Genomic DNA, 24,697 nt, shown 5'->3' with positions numbered 1-24,697 from the left:
AAAGGTTTTCACCAGCAGGCCTTTTGCTATATTGCATTTTTATCAATCAATAGATTTGAAAAAGATCTTTTATTATCCACAGAATCCCAAGACTAAAGCTGAGATTGAGAAGTTGCTGCATGATGGAAAGAAGAAGGAACTACGTGATCGCCTGTGCTGCAGAATGACGTTTGGTACGGCGGGTCTTCGTTCTGCCATGGGTGCAGGTTTCTCCTGCATTAACGATCTGACAATTATACAGTCCACTCAGGTGAGGCTGAGAATATTTGAATTTTGAGAATATAGGAGCCTAGTAGGACAATGGGGAAAGAGTGGGGGAAGTGGGACTAATTGGATAGCTCTTGCACCATTTGGGTTTGGTGGGGGGTGAGGGGCGGCATCACAGATGTTCTCACCTGACATTGATGTGTGCATATCGACCAGCAAGAGCCACTGGATAGCAGTAAGGAGTAGGAACTTTCTTTTTTCACCCATTCCCTATCCCAGGGTTACAGACACTAATTGTAGCACCTCCATCAGCAGCCTGCTCGGGTCAATTCAGCATGGACCGTAGATCAAACCACTGATTTTGGTGGTCAATATGGCTTTGTACAGTGCCTATTTGATGCTTTTATTGTAGTTTTTTTTTAATGTTTGCTATTTCTAATTAAATTGCAGATACAATTTCACTGCAAATAACAAACATAGGACACCCCATGCCCTCTCTCCAAGGGGAGCTCATCATTTTAATGGGCGTTAGAACCGGTCTGTCCTGACAGTTGATCTGGTGCCGCATTCCCCCCTTTTTTATTTAAGTCTTCCTCTGCTGAGTACATTCACTGGCTGAGTGGATAGTTGGCCTTTTTCCAAGTCTCTGCCATTGTTACTCCCACCTGTCTCTTTTAGCAGGTGTCTGAGAGTGACTGTTCCTTTTAAATATCACAATGGCTGAGCTAGTAGGAGTTGTGTGTAGCTGAGCCATTAGGACCTGAAGGCCCCAGGTTCAATTCCTGATTTGTGCTGAATTAGCTGGGCTGGCAGTAGGAGTGATGCAATTGACCTCAGCACCCTTAGATTAAGGTAGGGAAATATCCTGCACCATTCCTGCTGCTCATCCCTGCTGGAATGTAACCATGTGTGGCCATCAGGCAAGGACAAGACAAAGCTTGGTTGTGATATTGTCTGAAATCCAGTAGACTGTTAAATTTTGCTGTCTAGGAATACATAAAGAACGGGAGAGATACTGAAGGTCTGCAAGCACCATGGAATTGCACCACAGCAAGAGCCACCAATTTGAGGGGAGGGGAGAATTTTTTTAAAATATCTATTGCAGATTTTTAATGTTGACACTCCTTTTGACCTTCATTCAGTTGGAGATTATCAATAGGACTCATTACTAAGATGACAAAGATAAGGTTACTGCATCTTTTCTCTCTCCTCACCCCCCACCCACCCCGGAATAACCGTCCAGTGTTTACTAAACATGCTTTTGCTGTGAAATAGGATTTTAGTATCTATACGTCTTGTGGCTGTGAGACTACAAAACAAGGCAGATCTTTCTTCCCTTTCTACCAGTGCTTTTTTTTTATTGATGTGCTGTCAGCAGATGGACATGATGGGCTCCTGATCAATTTAAAGGAATCAAACTCCACACTTCTTACTGCATTCAGAACTTGTCATAGATCCCAAGAGCTGTCTGTGGTAGTAACAAACATGGGCATCGATCTTATTATGCTCCAACAGGCTTAATGGAGATTGGCGACACAGTACCAGAGGAAAAGTTGGAATAGCCTGCTCGTAGGTTGTGTGTCTCTGTGCGAATGCTGGGCTCTTGCACTGTACTGGAAATATAAGGGTTTTAGTGACTTGCAATGTAGTTTGAGAAAGATGGTAAATTGAAAGAAAAGCTACTTTAATTAATGGGGGTGGTTGGGGAAGTATATTGACTCCAGCTTTGTTTGGAAATATTAACCATAAACCCAGTTTTTTTTTTTGTGTGTGTGTGTGATCATGTTAAACTCTGACTTCCTTTTTATGCTTGAAGCACAATTCCTCTTGAACATAGAGGCACGCCCACACACGTGGTTGTATGTGTTTTTGTGTGTGACTGGAGCGTGAACCTGCAATGATCAGCAGCTGCACATGGCATCCAGCCAATGAGCATTTACTTGGCTCTAAAGGGGGTGGAATGAAGTCAGTCTGTCGGCAAGCAAGTGCTGTTGTGGTAGAGCCTCTCAGAAGGGAAGCTCAGTGGGCTCACAAAAATAGTTTGATCATTTTTTTTATATTGAGTTTATGCCATGTACAAGAAATACATAAATTAACATCAAGATAAAATGTAATGCAGATCATTTTGAACAGAATAGGGTGCAGAGGCAATCTCAGAGAGGGGCCAATAATGGAGGCTTCCCCGGAGCAATGAAAAGTCATCATTAGACTTTGAATGAACAGAAATACACCAAGAAACTCCCGTGTGAAAGTCATCCGAATTTAACCTACAGGCGCAGTGACTTTACGTCCAGCTGCTTCACAATCATCTTGTGCACACGCAGTCAGTGCAAAGCTGCAATTCTGATTTTAACATTCTGGCACAACCTGTTCTCTCGCCATACCAGCCGTGAATGGCAAAAGTGCATTGCTAATCTGTACTGGTGCGCTAAGCGTTGCACCTGCATACAGTATCAAGGTGACCAACCCTGTGCAAGTGCCTCCAGCAGCAGCCGTTTAGCGTTGTTCACCCAGAGATAGTGACCTGGAAGGTAAAAGGGGCAATTGCTCGTTGTCACTCTCGTCACTAGTTTTTTGAACACGTGCTCTTGTATGCGTTGAACAAGTGTGCTCTTTACATAGTACCTGGTGCTGATGGTTGAACGAAATGATGTAAAAGGGCCAAACTATGCAGATAGTTTCTACCAGGCACAAAGTTGGTCAGTGACAACATGTGGATACATAAGTGCACAGAAACTACAGCAAGTAATGCATTTTTGCAGACATTGCAGCACACACTTGCCAGGTTATTCTGCATCATCTGGAATCTTTCAGGGCCACTTGCATCGCAGTTACTTAGAATTACATAGACTATACTGCACAGAAACAGGCTATTCGACCCAATTGGTCAGTGCCAGTGTTTATGCTCCACACGAGCCTCCTCCCACCCCGCTTCATCTAACCCTATCAGCATATCTTTCTATTCCTTTCTCCCTCATGTACTTATCTAGCTTCTCCTTAAATGTATCTATGCTATTCGCCTCAACCACTCCTTGTGGTAGCGAGCTCCACATTCTCCCCACTCTCTGGGTAAAGAAATTTTTCCTGAATTCCCTAATGAATTTATTAGTGACTATCTTTTATTTATGGCCCCTAGTTTTGGACTCCCCCCACAAGTGGAAACATCGTCTACCCCATCGAACCCCTTCATAATTTTATAGACCTCTATTAAGTCACCTCTCGGCCTTCTCCTTTTCTGGAGAAAAGAGCCCCAGCCTTTCAGTTGGTGATGTGATTGTTTGCAATGTGATGGGAGTTATCAAAACACAAGTGAAGTGATGAGCAGTAGAATCTGAGCAGTCAATTTCTCCGTGTTGATTATGTCATTGTGTAAACCTAGCAGATTCTATTATATAGCCTAGCAAAGCAAAAGCTTATCAAAGCCTTTTGACGGTTGTTACAGTCAGCATATTAGGATGATTATGTGAAGCTGGATATTGGTGGGACTGAACCTCTGAGCTATTGGTGGATAGTGTAACTTTTTCCTTTCTAATGTTTATTGTCTGGCTTTTCTGCAATAGTAAGCCCTTTCCTTAGCAGGCAGACTTCCAAGTTGCCTCCTTATGACATTTTTCTCTTTCTTGACTCTCACTTGGGCTCTCAGCAAATTATTTTTGTTAAAACGCTGAAGCATGAGAGCACTTTTAATTGGTAAACTAGATTTGAGGAATTCTGGCGGGGAAAGTGGAGGTGTTCCACTTTCTATAGCAGTGTCGCAGCGTAGCTACTCCAGGAGAGCCACAGTTTGTTTTTGTGTATTGCTGATAAACTTGCATGCTTTGGGATTGAGGTTCACTCATTTTGATTACAGAGCAAAATCTGTTTTCTATTTCTCACTCTTTTTAAAAAAAAATATACCCAGCTGCATGGTCTCTGGGGGTTAGTGATGTGTCTTACCTGAATTCAAAGTTTTGATGCTTTCTTTACAATCCAGTTTGCACAGGGCCACTCACCTCCAGCGATGGCACCTAGCAGGGGAGGAGGTCTGAAATTCTGCTGACTCTGTACATGGGGGAGTACGTTGAACAAAAAACACTCTTTATTTTCTTCCACTTTAAAGAAGTAATCTGATAAAGTTTAACATGATCTGGGAGTCAGAAATACCTAAGATATCACAAGTAAAATCAATGACTTCATTATAAATGAGGTGATATTTTAATTGGGCTCAAAACAAATAAATCCCCAGGGATAAACTGTTTTTATCCCAGAGTGGTGAGAGAGACGGAGGGTGGGGCGAGATTTGTGAGGCACTGGCAAAGAGGGAGTCTGTGGGCATTGGGAAGATATCGGTAGATTGGAAACAGGCTAATGTGGTGCTCATATTCAAAAGGAATAAAACCGGGAGCTACAAATCCATTAGTTTGACTTCCAATCCATGTAAAATAATGGGATTGATTATCTGCAGCTCACTTGAGTACCATCTGTAGACCAATAACCTAGTTAACAGCAGTCAGCATGCATTCAGAGGGGATGATTCTGCCTGACCAACATCCTCAGCTTTGAGGAAGAGATGACCCAATTGTGGGAAGCCCCATAATGTGATACACCTTGACTTCCAAGAGGCTTTTCATAAAGTTCCACACAAAAGGCTATTAACTAAATTCAATGCTGTGGGGATTCAGAGTAACGGGCATGTGAAACATATTTCATGGACAAATAGTTTGGGTGGAATATTAGGATTTCAGATTGCTTTGAAAATAAGTCATTGGCTGATTTAAAAAAAAATATTATTGTTCTTAGGATACGGCCGATAGAAGCAAAGCAGTATTTATGGTCAATCCCTATTTGCCCTGAGTGTGTTAAGAGTCAGCCATGTAGTGTAGAATTGGAGTCCTGCAAGCAGGCCAGACCAGGCCAAGTAAGGGGTAGCAGGACCCCTTCCTGAAAGACATTACTGAACCAGTTAGGTTTTACTACAATCTGGTAGCCCACAAATAACTAGATTTTATTGAATTCAATTTCACAACTTGCTACTAGGTGAAAGTTTGTTTAAGGTGCTTTTTTTCCTTTGCAGGGTTTATTGAAGTACCTTGAGAAATGCTTCTCGGACCTAAAGCAGAGGGGTGTTGTGATTGGATATGATACTCGAGGTCAAGAGACTAGCAGTTGTAGTAGTAAGAGGTAGGTGCTGGTCACAGGCAGGGGAGTTTGCAGTATCCTGCTTCCCTTTTAATATGATCCAAAAGTGGCAAAACAATTCAAAAATCACTATAAGCTGCATAATTGTTTTCTAATCCAAATACACAAATCCAATAGGCCAAGCCATTCTTCACTTCATGTATAGACCTCCAATAGTAGACCAAGCTCAGTCCCATTCACCTCCATTGCATAGACTTCCAATGATTGAAGCCTGTTGCACTTCAGTCTTGCATTGTATGGCCGTTTCTGCCTTAGATCAACTTACCTCAGTCCAACCCGGACCTTTCTGGTGTGTATGGTTCAGTGACTAGCTGAGCTATTAAATTACAAGTTTTTAAAGAGAAAAACAATTTTTATTAGGGCCGTCAAGCGATTAAAAAAAAAAATCGTGATAATGTACCTGGCCAGAGTAAAGCTCCCTCTACACTGTCCCATTAAACACACCCAGGTCGGATACAGCAGGCCTCTAGCCTTCTCACAATGTACTTTGAAATACCAATGTGGTGCTTCTCTGAGTGAGATTGCCAAATTGGACTGAATTAGGGGATTCAGTCCAAACTCATTTCAGAAATGTTTGAACCCAGCTCTGAGAAATGATCAGTAGTGTCAAACCCACTGCACCACTCAGTCCCCCTTTAAAGCCCATATTTAAATGGAAGGACCGAATGTTGTATATACTTTTTTATATGTTTTTGGAGCCAAAAATGCACGTCATCCAGATCCTGTGGGCACACGTGTATTGTGTCTTACCCAGACAACAACAACTTGCATTTATATAGCACCTTTAACGTAGGGAAATGTCCCAAGCTGCTTCACAGAGGCGTAATCCAGACAAAAATAAGCCAAAGGAAGAAATATTAGGATGGGTGACTAAAGGCTTGGTCAGAGGCAGGTTTTAAGGAGGGTCTTACAGGAGGAGAGAGAAGTGGAGGCGGAGAGGTTTAGGGAGGGAATTCCACAGCTTAGGGCCTAGACAGCTGAAGGCATGGCCGCCAATGGTGGTGTGAAGGGAGTGGTCAGCACATGTAGATCAGAAAGCACCGGGGTATTGGGTGAGCAGAACTTGGTGCGGGATAGGATACAATCTTGTTGGAATATGTGTAGCATGTCCCACCAAAATGTTCTCTTCCTGAAGTTTTGTGTCGAGTGACATGCAAACAGTGCACTCTGTAATTGATAATTAGTTCTGCTGTGCTTGCACTTGGTATGAATATGTGTTTCCTCTGTCTGGTTTCTAAATTTAGATATCTCTTGAATGTACTGTAAATGTATCTTTTTAAATAAATGGTATCAATTAGTTCACTTTTTCAATGTGTTCTTTGTTCTAATATTAATACAGTATAATCTGATAGCTAATGACATGGAAACTCTTTTTCTTACTATTTATTGCAGACTTGCCCAATTGACTGCTGCTGTCTTCCTTGGCAAGGATATACCTGTGTATTTGTTTTCTACATATGTGCCAACACCATTTGTGGTAAGAATGGGCTATGATTACAGCGAGCATACCTGAACCTGATATTCTCAGGTCTGGATTGGCAGAAAGCATTCCTTAGAAATCTAATGAAAGAGACTAGAGAAAACATTAAGCTTGGAATTTATGGGAGTTTGTGTGTTGCAGTGGGTTAGATACTGGCCCACTGCATCACAGTACAAAACTGCCCTTATTTGACAGTCTTGCTCAGAGAGGTGTGGGAAATTGAAATGAGATACTAGTCAGATGTTAGTAGTCAGCTAACTGTTTCTTGATGATGACCTGATATAAGTTTTCTTTTTTTCTTCCAGCCCTATGCTGTTAAACAGCTTCATGTTGCAGCTGGTGTGATGATTACTGCATCTCATAATCCCAAACAAGACAATGGATATAAGGTACAGTGCAGTGTGTGGCTGATAAGTACTTTCTGCATGATTTGGGGGTGGTTGACAGTCTGTATTATGTTTGAAGCACCTTCCTCTGAAAGTACGGAAATGCAATTGTTACGGTCACGATAAAAATGAGATAATATGATTTTAGTCCAGTTGCTCAGTTGTATCTGGGCATGGGTGAAATTAAGTCACTGAATCGAGCTGGTACAATACAAATTCAGTCCACACCTTCATTTTTTTTCTTGCTGTCTCCCTGTCTGAGCTGCTTTACACTTTACTACTTCCACCCACCCAGTCCAAGGATGGAGAGAAAATTCAGACTACAGATACAGTGTATGCTCCAGTGTGCCTGCCAACATTTCCTTAACTTTTTTTTGAGTATTTTTCTGTTCTCATATACAGGAAGATTTCTTAAATCCAGGATTTTGATGTTTTAAACAGGCCCATAGACAGTATTTTTGGATGTTTATATACCGTCTGTCCTCCCCCTTTTGAAACCAGCAGCTCTGCTACCTTTCTCTTTCTTCCCCACCCCCTGCAGCTTACTACTTGTATTTGTCTTCCCTTTTCATTTTGCCCAGTAATCTTTTGTACATGTAATCTTTCATTCTTCATTGGCCATTTTTCAATTTTGTTTCAATTGAGCTCTGTTCTGGAATGCTTTTTCATATTTAACTTGTGCTGTCCCTGCTTTCTTTGCTGTAGCTTTTCTTTTATCTGAATCTATTTTAATATTTTTAAATTCTGTTTTAACCCTTATCTTGTTGCTGCTGATGCAAATTCAACAGTAGGTTGTTTCTGTTTTGTGTGGCTGTTGAGTGTGCAGTATACATCTTCCTGTGGAGACAGTGGTTTGACAATTCTAGAAGTGGGTATACACCATCTTTGGATTTAATTTTGGTGGGGGGAGAGGACTGGGAGGCATGCTCTCCCAGAAAATTTGGATACTTGGCACTTTATTTAGTGCATTTTCAAGATGTCTTTTATGTATTTTTGGAGTTGTCCTCCCTAGAGCAGAGAAGGTTAAGGGGAGATTTGATAGAGGTGTTCAAGATCATGAACGGTTTTGATAGAGTAAATAAGGAAAAACTGTTTGTGGCAGAGGGGTCGGTAACCAGAGGACACAAATTTAAGGTAATTGGCAAAAGAACCAGAGGCAACATGAGGGAAAAAATTTTTTACGCAGCGAGTTGTTCTGCTCTGGAATGCACTGTCTGAAAAGGTGGTGGAAGCAGATTCAATAATAACATTCAAAAGGGAATTGGATAAATATTTGAAGGGAAAAAATTTACAAGGCTATGGGCAAACAGCAGGAGGGTGAGACTAATTGGATAGCAGAGCCGGCACAGGCATAATGGGCCAAATGGTCTCCTTCTGTGCTATCTTTCTATAATAATATATATCTGCATATATAAATTTGTCATTGTGTAATTTCACCCTCCCAAGTTCACATAAGCACTTCCATAAATATGGAAACAAGGAATTTATAAACATATTTAAAAATGAGGACCGAATGTATGACTTTCGAATTCTTTCTGCAGGCCCTGTTCCAATTAACCCCTGCCCTCTAACCCTGCTTCACCTGAAGACTACACTTAGCCTTGACTGAAAAGTGGTTATACTCAGTAGCCCCATCTATAAATTAATGCATTCCGCCAAAAATGAACGTCCTCTTGTCTTCAAAAATAAAAAAGTGACCATACTCACAACCATCATGTCAGGGTTTTTGGAAAGAAATTGGTATGGCTGTAGCTATCTTAGTGGTTATTTAGAGTTGCCTGATCACAGTCCACTCGTAGATTACCAGCTTTCCTTAATTTCCTTCCTGTAAAAGTGCAGGAATTCCTGTAGATGAATCATTGCCCTTGCTTTACTAGCTGTAAGAAGAACTGCATTGGACAGGTTGTATGTAGCCCCATGTCCGATCTCGAACTGGACAGTCTGATTTACAATTAGGCTGTCTGGAAATTTCTGAAATGATGAAAACCTGACATCCCTCTTGGGGGAAAGGGCGGGAAAGTGGAGTTGAGTTCAGATCAGCCGTGATCTCACTAAATGGCGGAGCAGGCTTGAGGGGCCGAATGGCCTACTCCTGCTCCTATCTCTTATGGTCTTAACATCAAAAATCTGATTTTTAATAGAATTTCACCTGTTTTTTAAAAATTCTTATAATCCGGAAACATTAGTTGCTGAGGTTTTCAAAAACTATTCATCAGCAGGAAACCAAGCTTCTGAATTTGATCCATGGTCTGATCCTACCTCACCCATGTGCTGGTTCCCTGTCTGGTTTGCACTTGGCAGAAAGTGGCCTGAGGGAGGAGATGGTGGGTGGGCAGCAGATAAATAAGGATTTTTTTGAATGTGAGGCAGAATAAAGATACAGTGATTTTCCTGGAGAGCAGAGAGAAAGGGGGTCTCACCCTCTCCTATTTCCATAACCAACTATTCAGATTAGTCCATTATTCTAACAAAAACATTCTGTGGACTCTCTGAATTTAAATTCAAACAGTAAGAAGTTATTTCTGCTCCTGTCTGACAGGTTTACTGGAAAAATGGAGCTCAGATTGGTTCTCCTCATGATAAGAAAATCTTAGAGAGTATTGAAGAAAGCTTGGAGCCCTGGCAGGAGTCATGGAATGAAAACCTGCCTGATATTAGCCCCTTGCGGCAGGATCCTCTGAATGAAGTCTGTGCACTATACATGGAGGATCTGAAAAAGCTGTGCTTCCACAGGTTAGAGCTTAGGACTTCCTGCTGCATATAGGGCACATGTGCTAAACCAGATGTAATGGAGCATATTTATTATTGCACTATTTTATGTTATAATCCTTTTTTAATGCTAGAATTCCAAACAGCTTATTTCTGTAGCATTCGTCTCATCATAGAGCCTGTTTAATGTCTGACTTAATTACAAATTTTGCCTGAATTTCTCTCTCTCATTCTGTTTGCTTCTTCCTCCCTAGAAGTAGCTGACTGTTGATGTAGTACAGTTCCACTTGTTTGACAGCCTCTCAGTACCTCACTCAGGTCCTATTCTTGACAGCGAACATGGAGATTGAGTAGCGTGCCAGAAAATTCAGGTTACATAGGCACGGCAACGATTAGGATAGATATGTCTTGATTGTAAACAGAATAGCGAGGAGACAATAAGAGAAAAGTCAGAGTTCCCGTGATGGGATGAAGTTGACTTGTTAATGGGGAGGAGTCAGCTTGGAGCACTGTCGAACTGTGCGCAGTTTCGGAGACAGGTGTGGAGGCCGAGGGGCAGAGCATCAGTGGGTGCACTGATCGAGGTTTTCCTGTGGAGAATGGAGCGCCGAGGAGGTGTGGAGAATCAACCATGAGCCAGGATTGTTTGATTCAGGGGTCCTCAGTGATTAGCACTGCGCAGCAACAGATCTGTATACTAAAGGGTATAACAGCGACAATGGGAAGCAAGTGAAAAATGGCAGAGCAAAGGTTATTCAGCAGCAGCGGAGCAGTCTCCAGAGTAGGATGGGAACCAGCAGAAGCAGATCAGAGCTAGCTCAGCTTAGAGTGAAAATTTCCTGGCAAAGGAGCAGAAAACTGAAGATGCAACAGCAGGCCAGAGACTAGAATTGAGATGACTCTGCAGAGAATACAGTCTCTTCAGAAAGCAACAGTGACATTGGAGGTCACTTTATGGTCCAGAAGCAGTGGAGAAATGAATTTCTGTCCTGGATCCCCACAGCAGCAAAACAAAGCTGAAAAACCAGCAGTGCACTGAAGGACAGTCAGAAGCTCAGCAGGCAACAGCAGGAGGTGGTGAATAAGCTGTAGGCTAGAAAAGGTTACCTTGAAACTTGTAGCGGGGCAGAGTCACAGCAGCCAAGTCTTGCATTGTAGTCCAGTAGAGCAGGGTAGTCCTGGTGGCCGAGGAATCCAGGAGTCCGGGAAATCAAATTTGAGCAGAGTCCCAGGCATTGAAAAGAACACTGTGAAAGCAAAGAAGAAGCAATGGCGGGGGATGGACAGCGGGCCTCTGCACAGGTAGCTTTGAACTTGTAGTTTGGCTGAAAACACACCCACTATATCAGCAAAAACAACCAAGTGACTGAAAGGTGGGATTAATGGCATAGATAGATTGGACTGTACAGCTACTACGTCTCATTCGGTCATCTTATCTTAATAGTTGATGGGCCACTGACCATCAGTTGTTCCTACTTAAGGAGTGACCTGATGGAGGTCTTCAGGATTCCTGAAGGGTTCTGATGGGGTAAATGGTGAGAGATTATTTCCATTGGTATGACAGTAAGGAGAGGGCACAATTTTAAGATAATCACAAAGAATTAAAGGGGAGGTTAGAAAAAATGTCCACAGAGATGATGATTAGAATGCAGAATTCCCTGCCACAAACCATTATTGAAGCAGTCCATAAATTCTATTAAAAGGGTATTAGATAGTTGCTTGAAAAGGAAGAATATTGAAGGACATGGATAGTGAGCAGGAGAGTGGGATTGGACTAAGTAGCTCATGGAGGAAATTAACCAGCACAGATCTAATGGTCTGAATGGGCCACTGTATGATTATTTGTGAAGGATCACGGATTTTAAGGTGTCCTTTGAGGAAAATGTGCTTTTTTTGAAAAAGTTTGAAAATTGTGGAGTATCTTGAGCTAGGAAAGGGAAAAATGGTCTAGGGATTACTGGATTGCTGAAGTGTGTGCATGGCACATTTGTGTACAGAATTGGGCTTGGTTGTGATGCCTCCAGGATCAAACACAGACGCCATCCAGACTCTCACATGCAGAATTGGACAAAGTAGAGGAAACCTTTCATTGCTAGCACAAAGCAGCGTCTTCAGGAGAGGGCGCAAAGAGTCTCTTTTGGACTACAAGTATTCTAATACCTTTTGTAATAGTTAATTGGTTAGCTCATTTGGAATAAACTTTAGAGACATTTGTCTTGTGCCTTTTCAATTTTGAAAATGGATCCAACAGGAAAAAATGTAATTGTTGCCAGCAATTGGTCTTACTGCATCAGAAATCCTCAGGCTCAGGTATCAAGTGAGACATTGACCTCGGTTTTGGTTTACAGTGGTTTAGACAGTGATATATGGTCCAATCTTTCAGTGAGATTTAAGTTGGGAAAGTTGCATCTTCGGATGCCATATCTTTTTGTTGTGTCTTGTGTTTATCTACACCCAGTATTCTTGCCTTTGAAGGCTGCTGCTGTTCGTTGGTATTTTTAGACACTGCTCTGTGGGAATGGGAAATCGATCATTTCTAAATGACTGTCTAAGTGCCTGTGGCAGTTATCGATTATGTGAGCCAAATACGAACAGAATTGGATCAGGACTAACTCAATGCTGTTCTGCTTCCCTGATACACTACAATGTTTTTCTGAATTCTTTTTATCTCTCTGGTAGCTGCTATAGTTTTGGAATGATTTATTCTAAATGTTGCAACTTTCAGTTACCTTTTCAAGAAAAAATGCATCGTCCCCTTTCCCCTTTTGTGAGACTCCATCCACTCCTGGCTGAGAAGGTGACCTTGCCAACAGCACCCTTGAGACCAGACCCTAATAAATGTGCAAGTGTTTTAGCGATTATATTCCTTCTGATTTATTTTTCTTTCTCTCTGGTCAGCACCTCCTGCAGGCTTAGATAACCTCAGGACATCCCAAAGCGCTTCACAGCCAATGAAGTTCTTTTGAAGTGTAGTCACTGTTGTAATGTAGGGAAACATAGCAGCCAAATTGCACACAGCAAGGTCCCACAAACTGCAGCAAGATAAATGACCAGATAATCTGTTTTAGTGGTGTTGGTTGAGGGATAAATGCTGGCCAAGACACCGAGGAGAGCTCCCCTGCTCCCCTGACTCTAAACTTGGAAGTGTAGTAAACAGTGAGGATGATAGTAATAGACTTCAAGAGGCCATAGACAGGCTGGTGGAATGGGCAGACATGAGGCAGATGAAATTTAATGCAGAAAAGTGTGAAGTGATACATTTTGGCAGGAAGAATGAGGAGACGCAATATAAACTAAATGGTACAATTTTAAAGGGGTGCAGGAACAGTGACCTGGGGGTATATTTGCACAAATCCTTGAAGGTGGCAAGACAGGTTGAGAAAGTGGTTAAAAAAGCATACGGGATCCTGGGCTTTACAAATAGAGGCATAGTGTACAAAAGCAAGGAATTTATGTTGAACCTTTTATAAAACACTGGTTTGGCCACAACTGGAGTATTGTGTCCAGTTCTGGGCACTGCACTTTAGGAAGGATGTGAAGGCCTTAGAGAGGGTGCAGAAAAGATTTACTAGAATGATTCCATGGATGAAGGTTAAGAGGAGATTTGATAGAGGTGTTCAAAATCATGAAGGGTTTAGATAAAGTAAATAGAGACACCGTTCCCATTGGCTGAAGGGTCGAGAAGCAGAGGACACAGATTTAAGGTGATCGGCAAAAGAACTAAAGGCGACATGAGAAGAAACCTTTTTACGCAGCGAGTAGTTATGATCTGGAATGCACTGCCTGAAGGGGTGGTGGAAGCAGATTCAATCGTGGCTTTCAGAAAGGAATGTGATAAATACATGAAGGGAAAATATTTCCAAGGCTACGTGGAAACAGCAGGGGAGTGGGACTAACTGGATTGCCCTTACAAAGAACCGACACAGGCTCGGTGGGCCGAATGGCTGCCTTCTGTGCTGTAACCATTCTATGATTCTTAGACTAATGTGATACTTCCACCTGAGAGAGCAGACAGGGCCTCGTTTAACGTCTCATCTGATAGATGGTACCTCCGACAGTGCAGCATTCCTTCAGTACTACACAAAAGTGCCACCCTCTGACTCAGAGGTGAGATTGCTACCACTGCAGTAAGGCTGACACCCTAAACTTAATTTTCAAGTCTGACATTATTAATGCTTTTCACACTTCCTTTGTGTTTATGCAGAACCAGGGAGAACTTGGAAGGACTGCTATATGTAAACCCACCTATTTTCTTGTTAATTGCAAGATACATTATTTTAAACAACCTCAGCATTCGTTCCCCTTCCTTTTTCCCCTTCCCTTTACTTGCCCCAAACCCCTCCTCTACCCATCTATCCAAGAAAGGCAGGATGATCCATGTTATGTACTTTATTGAACAAGTCAACAATATCATCTTGATCTAGCTCTGTGTTCTTAGTTTGTTACTGAGCAAGCTTCATAGTGAAGGAGATAAATCCCCTTTCTCTCTTTTTTTTTCCTTTCGCTGACAAGTCTTCGTTTCTTCAATTTGGATTATTTTTGCAGTTTGAGGTACAAAAAATCCAAAGCTTCAAGAAGGACAAATGAAAAGGCCTCATCCCCATATTAGATTTGAGCATAGTGCTTGCTAAAGTGCATGAATCTACATTTCACTCTCTATTTTGTAGCCTATTTCCTGGTTGTTTTGCAACCAGTACTAGCAATTGTGCTAGTATGGATAACTTCTACTCTGATTTAGCTTCTCTCTCCTCCTGTAGAAGATACTGGGCGTGAAATTGGGCCGTTTTGCGCCCATTTTTTAGGAGCTACGCGGCCAACTAAGCTTCGAAAATGGGGTCCGAGATGCGTGTGCGCATTTCCGACGGGAAGTCCGCAGGACGCCATCTTGGCAAAGGGGTCTGTGCGTGCCTAACGAATGCTGGCAGCATGCAGAGTGGGGAGATTTTGATGCAAATCAGTGTGCAATGCCGATTTAAAGGGACCGCTGTTATTTTGGAACTCTACACTTCATCAAATGCACTGTCTTAATCTTGCACAGTTGAATATGTCTTGAAGGGCATGAAGGACCCCCTACCAGCGGTATTTAAAGGGATCGTGCCGGTGTTATGTTAATAGCTAGATTAGTTCTTCTGGCTGCTGGTGCATTTGTATGTGTTTTTGGAGGTTTCCTATACTTGGATAAGGTCTCAATACTCTACAGGGAGTGGGCTAGCTCGCTGACAGGCTTCAGCAAGGGCAGTGGCGGGGTGGGAGCAGGAATGCTGTCATCCTGAGAGAGGACAGTAGGTTCATGTTCTGTGGAACCACTGCCACTTGCTGCCTCCTGTTATGTGCCACCTTCTCCTGCAAGAAAAAGGGAAGTGTCAGTGAGTATCATGCAAGATATTTGGGTAATGTAGTTGTCATGCTTGAATAGCTACCGATGTGCGTGAACTGTGAGTTGTGGGTGTGAGGCTTGAAACACGGTGCTAAATGTGTGAGGGTGAGATAAAACCTATGAATTGAAGGGTTGAATACATATTGATAGAGATTGCTGGTAGGTGGGCAATGGGGTGTAGTGAATTGAGCAGTGGATAAGGCTAGTGGTGCAGTTGGTATGATATGCCGCTTGAAGCTTGAACTCACTCACCTTGACAACTCGTGTCAGGTCATTGAACTTCTTCCTGCACTGCATCCATGTTCTTGGAGCTATGCTCCTGGCATTTACTTCCTCCCCTACTTCCTCCACTGCTTCTTCAGCATATGTCTGGAGGGCCTCCTGCCCCCATGCAGATACAGGATGCCCCTCCTTCTCTCCACCTCTTGCACCAAGGCCTCCAGTGCAGAGAACCTTGGTGCACAGCACAGATTCAGTTTTGAATCGTCTCCCACCACTTCTTGCAGCCACGATACACCTCCCCTTTAAGAGGTGCAGGCTGTCTTTAAGAAGCGTGAGCCACTCGTGATTTCGGGGCTCCCTGCCAATGCGTGCAGCCGAGTAACAGCACAGGTAGTGCTGGCTGCACGCAGCAATCGTTTAAAACGAATGTAACGTGCTGCCTGCTGCAATGACTGGACGCGGGTTAATCGCATCCCGCACTCCTGGCACCCGTCACCGACCTGAAATGCTAACTGTTTCTCTCTCCACAGATGCTGCCTGACCTGCTGAGTGTTTCCAGCATTTGCTATCGTTAATTGTGTGTTGTAATACAGTGGCGATGGCAACACTGATCAGTCTAATTTGTTTTAAATACATGAACAAAATATCAGAATGGTCCTCGGAGAATTCTGAAAAATCATTAAAATTATCCCAAATCCTTGTACCCTTTGAAGTAGCAGTGTAGAATGATGAGATGGCTGGCAGTGAAATACAAAGCAGTAATTCTGACTCACTCTCTTTTGAATGAAAAAGCTCTAGTGCCATATTAACCACAGCTGAACACCAAGTTTTGTAATACTGCTTAAATATACTGCCAGCTAACTTGTCATTTATAATTTAACCAATACTTTGATTTTTGAAACTTGGTTTAATAAAATGCTGGCAGAATTTGTTGCACTGCTTGGGGGTTGGCCATTTAAGACTGAGATGAAAAGGAATTTCTTCACTCAGAGGGTTGTGAATCTTTGGAATTCTCTATCCTAGAGGGCTGTGGATGCTCAGTCATTGAGTATATTCAAGGTTGAGATGGATAGATTTTTGGACTCTAAGGGAATCAAGGGATATGGGGATCAGGCGGGAAAATGGAGTTGAGGTTGAAGATCAGCCATGATCTTATTGAATAGTGGAGCAGGCTTGAGGGGTCATATGGCCTACTCCTGCTCCTATTTCTTATGTAAACGTTTAACAATGAGCACAGACATTGTGACGTGCACTAAGTGATGTAGGACTTGATGTGGTGCAGCAGAACATGTCAGCTTTTGTATCAAAGTACAGTGCTATCAGGTTTTTTCTCAGTAGTACAATGTACACAGAACATGTACATTGCATTATTTGAAATTCAGGTTTATCAGTGAATATTTTGGTGCTACAGTCTAACCTAGCTCACTGTTGCGAGGCCTGGAGTTATCTCTTTCACACTTTTCTGAATCATTTCCAAAATCTCTTTTGATTGTGAGTGAAAAATTACATAACAGTCCATATGGGGCTTTGCCAATGAGTTGTGTGGGTTAAAAACAACATGCTTTGGCTTGTAGGTAGATGCCCTCAAGATGAATTTTAGTTTGTGACTTTCCTCTTTGCCTGTGTTTATGGTGTAATTCTTAGTGGGTGACCAGCAAATACACCCAAGTATTTTTTATCTTTCATCTTTCAGTGGACACTCATCCATTGCACATTGATGTACCTCAAATTACACTTTCATTTTCAGTTTGTCCATTTATCGCCATCTCTATTCTACATTACCTGGCCACTTAGTCCAGCCAGCTAGTTTCAAGTCTCGATCCTTTCAGGACTTAATCGCAGCGTTGTCTTCTCTTTCTTTCCTGGGAACTCAAAATTGTAGCACTCCTCATTTCTCTGTCTCTCCTTCCACCTACAATCTTTAGGTATTTAAAACACAAGCTTGGCATTACCTATATTTCTTAATTTGCCTCCTTTTCTCTCCTACTTTTATCATCGTTTTGTCCTGTACTGTTGCCCTTGGCCCTTCAAATTGGTTTCTCAATTTAAAAAAAAATAACTTTTTCACTTAGTTTAAGCAGATATTTGAAGTTTATTTTGTTCTCTACATATCATTCATCCACTAATTTAGTTACCATTTCAAAGAACTCCAGTGGATTTGTGCAGTGTGACCTGTTGCTTCCCTCTCTTCCATGCTGGTTTCCTTTATGTTTGCATTGATAGTGTCTTGTAAAATGCTGTGAATCATTTTGCCCATTCTACACTAGCTGCAAATTATTGACCTGGTTAGGAAATTGGCTGAGCGGCAGGAGACAAAGAGTAGGGATAATGAGCTGGTACTCAAATCGGCAGGATTTGACTAGTGGTGTCCCACAGGGATCTGTGTTGGGGCCTCAACTATTCACTATATTTATTAATAAATTAGATGATGGGATAGAGAGTCACGAATCCAAGTTTGCTGATGACACAAAGATAGGCAGCATTGTAAGCAGTGTAGATGGAAGCATAAAATTAGAGATATTAATAGATTAAGTGAATGGGCAAAACTGTGGCAAATGGATTTCACTGTAGGCAAGTGTGAGGTCATCCACTTCGGACCTAAAAAGGATAGATCAGAGTACATTGTTCATGGTGAAAAGCTTGAAACAGTGGAGGTCCAAAGTGACTTAGGGATCCATGTACATAGATGATTAAAATGCCATGGACAGGTACAGAAAATAATCAAAAAGGCCAGTGGAATGCTAGCCTTTATATCTAGAGGACTAGAATACAAGGGATAGAAGTTAAGCTACAGCTATACAAAGCCCTGGTTAGACCACACGTACTGTGTTCAGATCTGAGCCTCTACACCTTAGGAAGGATCTATTGGCCTTGGAGGGAGTGCAGTGTAGATTTACTAGAATGATACCTGGACTCCAAGGGTTAAATTACGAGGCGAGATTACACAAACTAGGGTTGTATTCCCTGAATTTAGAAGATTAAGGGATGATTTAATTGAAGTTTTCAAGCTAATAAGGGGAGCTGATAGGGTAGATAGAGAGAAACTATTTCCACTGCTTGGGGAGTCTAGGACTAGAGGACAAAGCCTAAAAATTAGAGCCAAGAGTGAAGTTAGGAAACACTTCTAAACGCAAAGGGTGGTAGAAGTTTGGAACTCTCTTCCCTAAATGGCAGTTGATGCTCAATTGTTAATTTTAAATCTGAGATGATAGATTTTTGTTAACCAAAGATATTAAGGGATATGGGGCTATGGCGGGGGTTAGGTCAAGATCAGCCATGATCTCGTTGAATGGCGGAACAGGCTCGAGGGGCTAAATGGCCTACTCCTGTTCCTATGTTCCTATGCCCTATAGTCCTGTGATTATTTTTTCCCTTGGGGCACCATGGAACCTCCAGTATCCACACTCTAATTAACAGCCTTCCCAATTATCTGCTCTGAGTTTCCCAGGTGAAAGCCTTGCATGTGATGCTGCCTCAATGCACAGCCCACCAATAATAATCTTCTGTCTCAAGTTAATCAACCACACAGCCCAAAAGATTTCTATTTATATTAAGCTTGTTTTCGGTCCCCTGCCTAGGGTACTTATAAAACAAATTGTCTTGCCAAAATATTGAGCAGAGCCTCATCAAATTTCTGACTCATTTCTGGAGGGATTTTAGAATGTATTCTATCTGCCTACAGGTTCACTAGATACTATATATTTTTGAGTTGCATAGATGTCCTCGGTATAGGTTACACAGCCAGTTTGACTCCGTATGGAAGTGATTTGAAGAATTAATTTAGTAGATCTGCCATTTTCTGATCTCTCTCTTGATATTTCTTTTTCCCATTGTCTCCCCTTTTCTGTAGGTGCCAACTCTTGCTAGGGAACAGTTCTATGAGCATCCATACTCCCCAGGTGACTAATCTTTGTGTGAGCCTAAGCAGTGAGTGCTGACAGGCTATTTCAACTTGAAAGGCATCAGCACCAAGTCTGATCCTGTCATCACCCAATGTCGTGATGTGTCCACTTTCCAGCAGTCAGGAGTAGAAATCCTGGTTGATTTTCACCCCCCTACTCTCCCCACATCTCCCTCACTAGCTCAGGAGGCTGTGCTCAAGAAGCCCCAATTGTTGTCCCAAAGCTAACTATGCACAGACTGAAGATTGACCCTGGATCCTCTGGACTGTGTGCTTCCTTGATGTTTCTACCCATCTGCCACTTATTAAATAGCTAACCCATTTATTTTGATCAATTTGCTGCTATTTTATACTTACCACTTCTAACACTAATTATAGTTTTCTTCAACATGTTTTGTGTGACTCCCAAACCTCAGTTTTTTGATTCACATATAATTTTTTTTTAAAAATACTTCTTTTGCTTTTACAATTATCTTGATTTTAGTCACGATGGTCCTTTTTTGTAGTCCCAAAGTTTGCTGTTCTAAATTGTTCTATTCATGAACTAGGACTCCAATAATTCACGTGCGTTGTTGAGTTTTCCTTGTTCACAGAATAACCTGGGTATGTTTGGTCTGTTTCTAGATCACTTCTCCACTTTCGCCCTTCTTTCTCTTCCACTTCCTCTTCTCTTTCCCCCCCCCCCCCCCGCACCCCTCTCCCCACCCAAAAAAAAATCTCAAGAGAAATCTTTTCATGCCGGGGAGAGGTGGTTAGCTTCTGATGTCCTGTACAAGGTTCTTATTTTTTTAAAAAGCTGAGTCGTTCTGATTTGTTTCTCTAACTTGTGCAATCCAATCAAATGCAAATAGTATCTGTCTAACTCTCTCAATTTTTAGCCTGTTCCCATCCGTAACATGAGTGCTGTGTTAACCCCCACAACGTTGTACACTGAGGTGCTTGTTTCCTACCATTTAGAGAACTTAACAGAAAGACATCACTCAAGTTCGTGCACACTTCCTTTCATGGTGTTGGGCACGAGTATGTGCAGTCAGCTTTCAAGGCATTTGACTTTGCTCCACCCATTCCAGTTCCAGAACAGAAGGATCCAGATCCAGAGTTTTCAACTGTCAAATGTCCCAACCCAGAGGAGGGAGAATGCGTGCTGGTAATAAATTTTTAATGTATTTTAAGCAAATTACTCTTTCCACGAACTCTTCTACACCTAGGAGGGTAGATTTTGACTTTGTGCAATAGTGTAAAACGGATGATAGCGAATCAGCCACTCGTTTTACATTTCTCCCTGATTGACTTCAGTGGAAATAAAAATTGGGGAGAGATATAAAATGAGGCACCGATTCACTATCGCCCGTTTACCAATATTACACAAAGTCAAAAATCTACCCCATAGAGTTTCCATGAAGTATTAACATGAGAAATCAGAATATCTCGCACTTCACTGTTTTATTGGCATTGACAAAGAACAGCATAGCTGCGCCGCTAGTGATTTATGTTTCTTGCCGCTGAAACTAGGGACATGATTTTGACCCAAGGGGGTGGGGGGTCAAATTGCCGATGGGTTTCCCGGATGTCCGTACGATTTTGACACAAGGACATCTTTTATGTGTTTTTTTTTGTCGGTTTGCCATCTGACTGGCTGGCCTGATTAACAGGCTGGCCTCAGTCTGACCGGAGAGCAGTCAGGGCGAGGACGTCTTCAGGTAAGTCTTTGTTTGTATGGCTGGGGGGTGGCCATGGGCTGGCACGGGGGCATGGGTTGGCATGGGGCCACCGGTGGGCATGGGGCCACGGGGGTTGGGGGGGGGGAGGGGAGTCAGTCATGGGGGGAGGGATCCCGGGTCAGTCACGGGGTGGGGGGGGGTGGTGACAGGATCGGGGGTCAGTCACGGGGATCCGCGATCGTTGGGGGGGGGGGGGGGTCATCGTGGGGGTCCACGATCGTTGTGGGGGGGAGAATTGGTCATTGCGGGGGTCCGCGAATATTTGGGGGGGGATGTCAGAGATCGTTGCGGGGGTGGTCTGTGATCGTTGAGTGGTCGCTGCAGGTAGACTTGTTGGGCCTGGAAGAAGCACTCCTGCTCCTCCGAGCCCACAAACTCTGCCAAAAAGGCACATTCCTGTTAGTTTCAGGCCTTCTCACCTTTCACGTGCATTAAAGAGAGGGCCCGGGAATCCCAGCCCGCCGGGGTTGATTTTTGAAACTCTGGAATAATGGAGGCCTGCAGCCTCCTTGAAGGATTTTAATCACCAACCCGCCTCCTGGGAGCGGGTTGGTCGCTCGCCCCTCGTCCCGCCCCAATGATAACTGGAAGTGGGCGTGTTGGGGGTGGGTCCAAAATGGTTGCGATTTTGAATGCCCAGCTCCCAACCCACCCATTTTTCCCTTTTTAAAATGGTGCCGTAGGAGTCACTCTAAGCTCTCTGCTCCAATTTTCAAAAGCCTGACATTGATTTCAAAGTGGAGAAAAGTTAAACAATAATGTTTTGCCCCCATATTTCCTTAGTTGGCATTGTAAATATGATGGGATGTGGCATTTCTTCCTCATTCCTGGCACCTTCCACACATCAATTGCGAAAGTTTGCCTAGAATCATAGAATGGTTGCAGCATGGAAGGAGGCCATTTGGCCCATCGAGTCCGTGCCGGCTGTCTGCAAGAGCAATCCAGCTAGTCCCACTCACCCACCTTATCCCTGTAGCCCTGCAATTTTTTTCCTTTGAAGCACTTATCCAATTCCCTTTTGAAAGCCAAGATTGAATCTGCCTCCACCACCAACTCTGGCAGTGCATTCCAGATCCTAACCACTCGCTGTGTTTTTTTAAAAAAAGTTTTTCCTCATGTCGCCTTTAGTTCTTTTGCCAATCACCTTGAATCTATGTCCTCTGGTTCTTGACCCTTCTGCCAATGGGAACAGTTTCTCTCTATCTACTCTGTCTAAACTCTTCATGATTTTGAATACCTCTATCAAATCTCTTCTTGACCTTCTCTGCTCTAAGGATAACAACCCCAGCTTCTCCAGTCTATCCATGTAACTAAAGTCCCTCATCCCTGGAATCGTTCTAGTAAATCTCTTTTTCACCCTCTCTAAGGCCTTCACATTCTTCCTAAAGTGCGGTGCCCAAAACTGGACACAATACTCCAGTTGTGGCTGAACCAGTGTTTTACAAAGGTTCATCATAACCTCCTTGCTTTTGTACTCTATGCCTCTATATAAAGCCCAGGATCCTGTATGCTTTCTTAACCGCTTTCTGAACTTGCCTTGCCATCTTCAATGATCTGTGCACTTATACCCCCAGATCTCTGTTCCTGCACCCCTTTTAGAATTATACCCTTTAGTTTATATTGGCTCTCCTCGCTGTTCACACTTTTCTGCATTAAATTTCAACTGCCACGTGTCCACCCATTCCACCAGCCTGTATGTGTCCTCTTGAAGTTTATCACTGTCCTCCTAACTGTTCACTACCCTTCCAAGTTTTGTGTCATCTGCAGATTTTGCAATTGCACCCAAGACCATAAGAGATAGGAGCAGGAGTGGGCCATTTGGCCCTTCGAGCCTGCTCTGCCATTTAATGAGATCATGGCTGATCTGATTTTTACCTCAACTCCACTTTCCTGCCTTTTCCCCATATCCTTCGACTCCCTTGCTGATCAAAAATTTACCTAACTTTTTTCTTTTATTCGTTCATGGGATGTGGACGTCGCTGGCGAGGCCAGCATTTATTGCCCATCCCTAATTGCCCCTGAGAAGATGTTGGTGAGCCGCCGCCTTGAACCGCTGCAGTCCGTGTGGTGAAGGTTCTCCCACAGTGCTGTTAGGAAGGGAGTTCCAGGATTTTGACCCAGTGACGATAAAGGAACGGCAATATATTTCCAAGTCGAGATGGTGTGTGACTTGGAGGGGAATGTGCAGGTGATGTTGTTCCCATGTGCCTGCTGCTCTTGTCCTTCTAGGTGGAAGAAGTCGCAGGTTTGGGAGTTGCTTTCGAAGAAGCCTTGGCGAGTTGCTGCAGTGCATCCTGTAGATGGTACAACTTGCTGGTGGTGAAGGGAGTGAATGTTTAGGGTGGTGGATGGGGTGCCAATCAAGCGGGCTGCTTTGTCCTGGATGGTGTCGAGCTTCTTGAGTGTTGTTGGAGCTGCACTCATCCAGGCAAGTGGAGAGTATTCCATCACACTCCTGACTTGTGCCTTGTAGATGGTGGAAAGGCTTTGGGGAGTCAGGAGGTGAGTCACTCGCCGCAGAATATCCAGCCTCTGACCTGCTGTTGTAGCCACAGTATTTATGTGGCTGGTGCAGTTACGTCTCTGGTCAATGGTGACCCTCCAGGATGTTGATGGTGGGGGATTCGGCGATGTTAATGCCGTTGAATGTCAGGTGGTTAGACTCTCTCTTGTTGGAGATGGTCATTGCCTGGCACTTGTCTGGTACGAATGTTACTTGCCACTTATGAGCCCAAGCCTGGATGTTGTCCAGATCTTGCTGCATGCGGGCACGGACTGCTTCATTATCTGAGGGGTTGCGAATGGAACTGAACACTGTGCAGTCATCAGCGAACATCCCCATTTCTGACCTTATGATGGAGGGAAGGTCATTGATGAAGCAGCTGAAGATGGTTGGGTCTAGGACACTGCCCTGAGGAACTCCTGCAGCAATGTCCTGGGGCTGAGATGATTGGCCTCCAACAACCACTACCATTTTCCTTTGTGCTAGGTATGACTCCAGCCACTGGAGAGTTTCCCCCCTGATTCCCATTGACTTCAATTTTACTAGGGCTCCTTGGTGCCACACCCTGTCAAATGCTGCCTTGATGTCAAGGGCGGTCACTCTCACCTCACCTCTGGAATTCAGCTCTTTTGTCCATGTTTGGACCAAGGCTGTAATGAGGTCTGGAGCTGAGTGCTCAGTTTGGGTTCCGCCAGGACCAGTGAGCAGGTTATTGGTGAATAAGTGCTGCTTTATAGCACTGTCGACGACACCTTCCAACACTTTGCTGATGATTGAGGGAAGACTGATGGGGCTGTAATTGGCCGGATTGGATTTGTCCTGCTTTTTGTGAACAGGACATACCTGGGCAATTTTCCATATTGTCGGGTAGATGCCAGTGTTGTAGCTGTACTGAATGTATTCAATGACTCAGCCTCCACAGCTTTTTGGGGTAAAGAATTCCAAAGATTCACGACCCTCTGGGAGAAGAAATTCCTCCTCGTTTCCGTCTTAAATGGGGGACCCCTTATCCT

General features: G+C 43.3%; 1 protein-coding gene across 1 annotated transcript in view; it reads left to right on the top strand.

The window, feature by feature from the left end:
• Positions 1-24,697, top strand: part of pgm2l1 (phosphoglucomutase 2-like 1) — an 82,678-nt gene that overhangs the window by 23,267 nt on the left and 34,714 nt on the right. Inside the window, exons 2-7 of the mRNA XM_067985581.1 lie at positions 83-250; positions 5,261-5,367; positions 6,778-6,862; positions 7,171-7,254; positions 9,791-9,984; positions 20,418-20,607. Of these exons, the coding sequence (XP_067841682.1) occupies positions 83-250; positions 5,261-5,367; positions 6,778-6,862; positions 7,171-7,254; positions 9,791-9,984; positions 20,418-20,607 (828 nt within the window). The remainder of the gene's footprint in view (positions 1-82; positions 251-5,260; positions 5,368-6,777; positions 6,863-7,170; positions 7,255-9,790; positions 9,985-20,417; positions 20,608-24,697) is intronic.

Source organism: Heptranchias perlo, chromosome 6, assembly GCF_035084215.1.
Source record: "Heptranchias perlo isolate sHepPer1 chromosome 6, sHepPer1.hap1, whole genome shotgun sequence".
Classification (NCBI taxonomy): domain Eukaryota; kingdom Metazoa; phylum Chordata; class Chondrichthyes; order Hexanchiformes; family Hexanchidae; genus Heptranchias; species Heptranchias perlo.
This window is presented reverse-complemented; position numbering and strand designations above follow the sequence as displayed.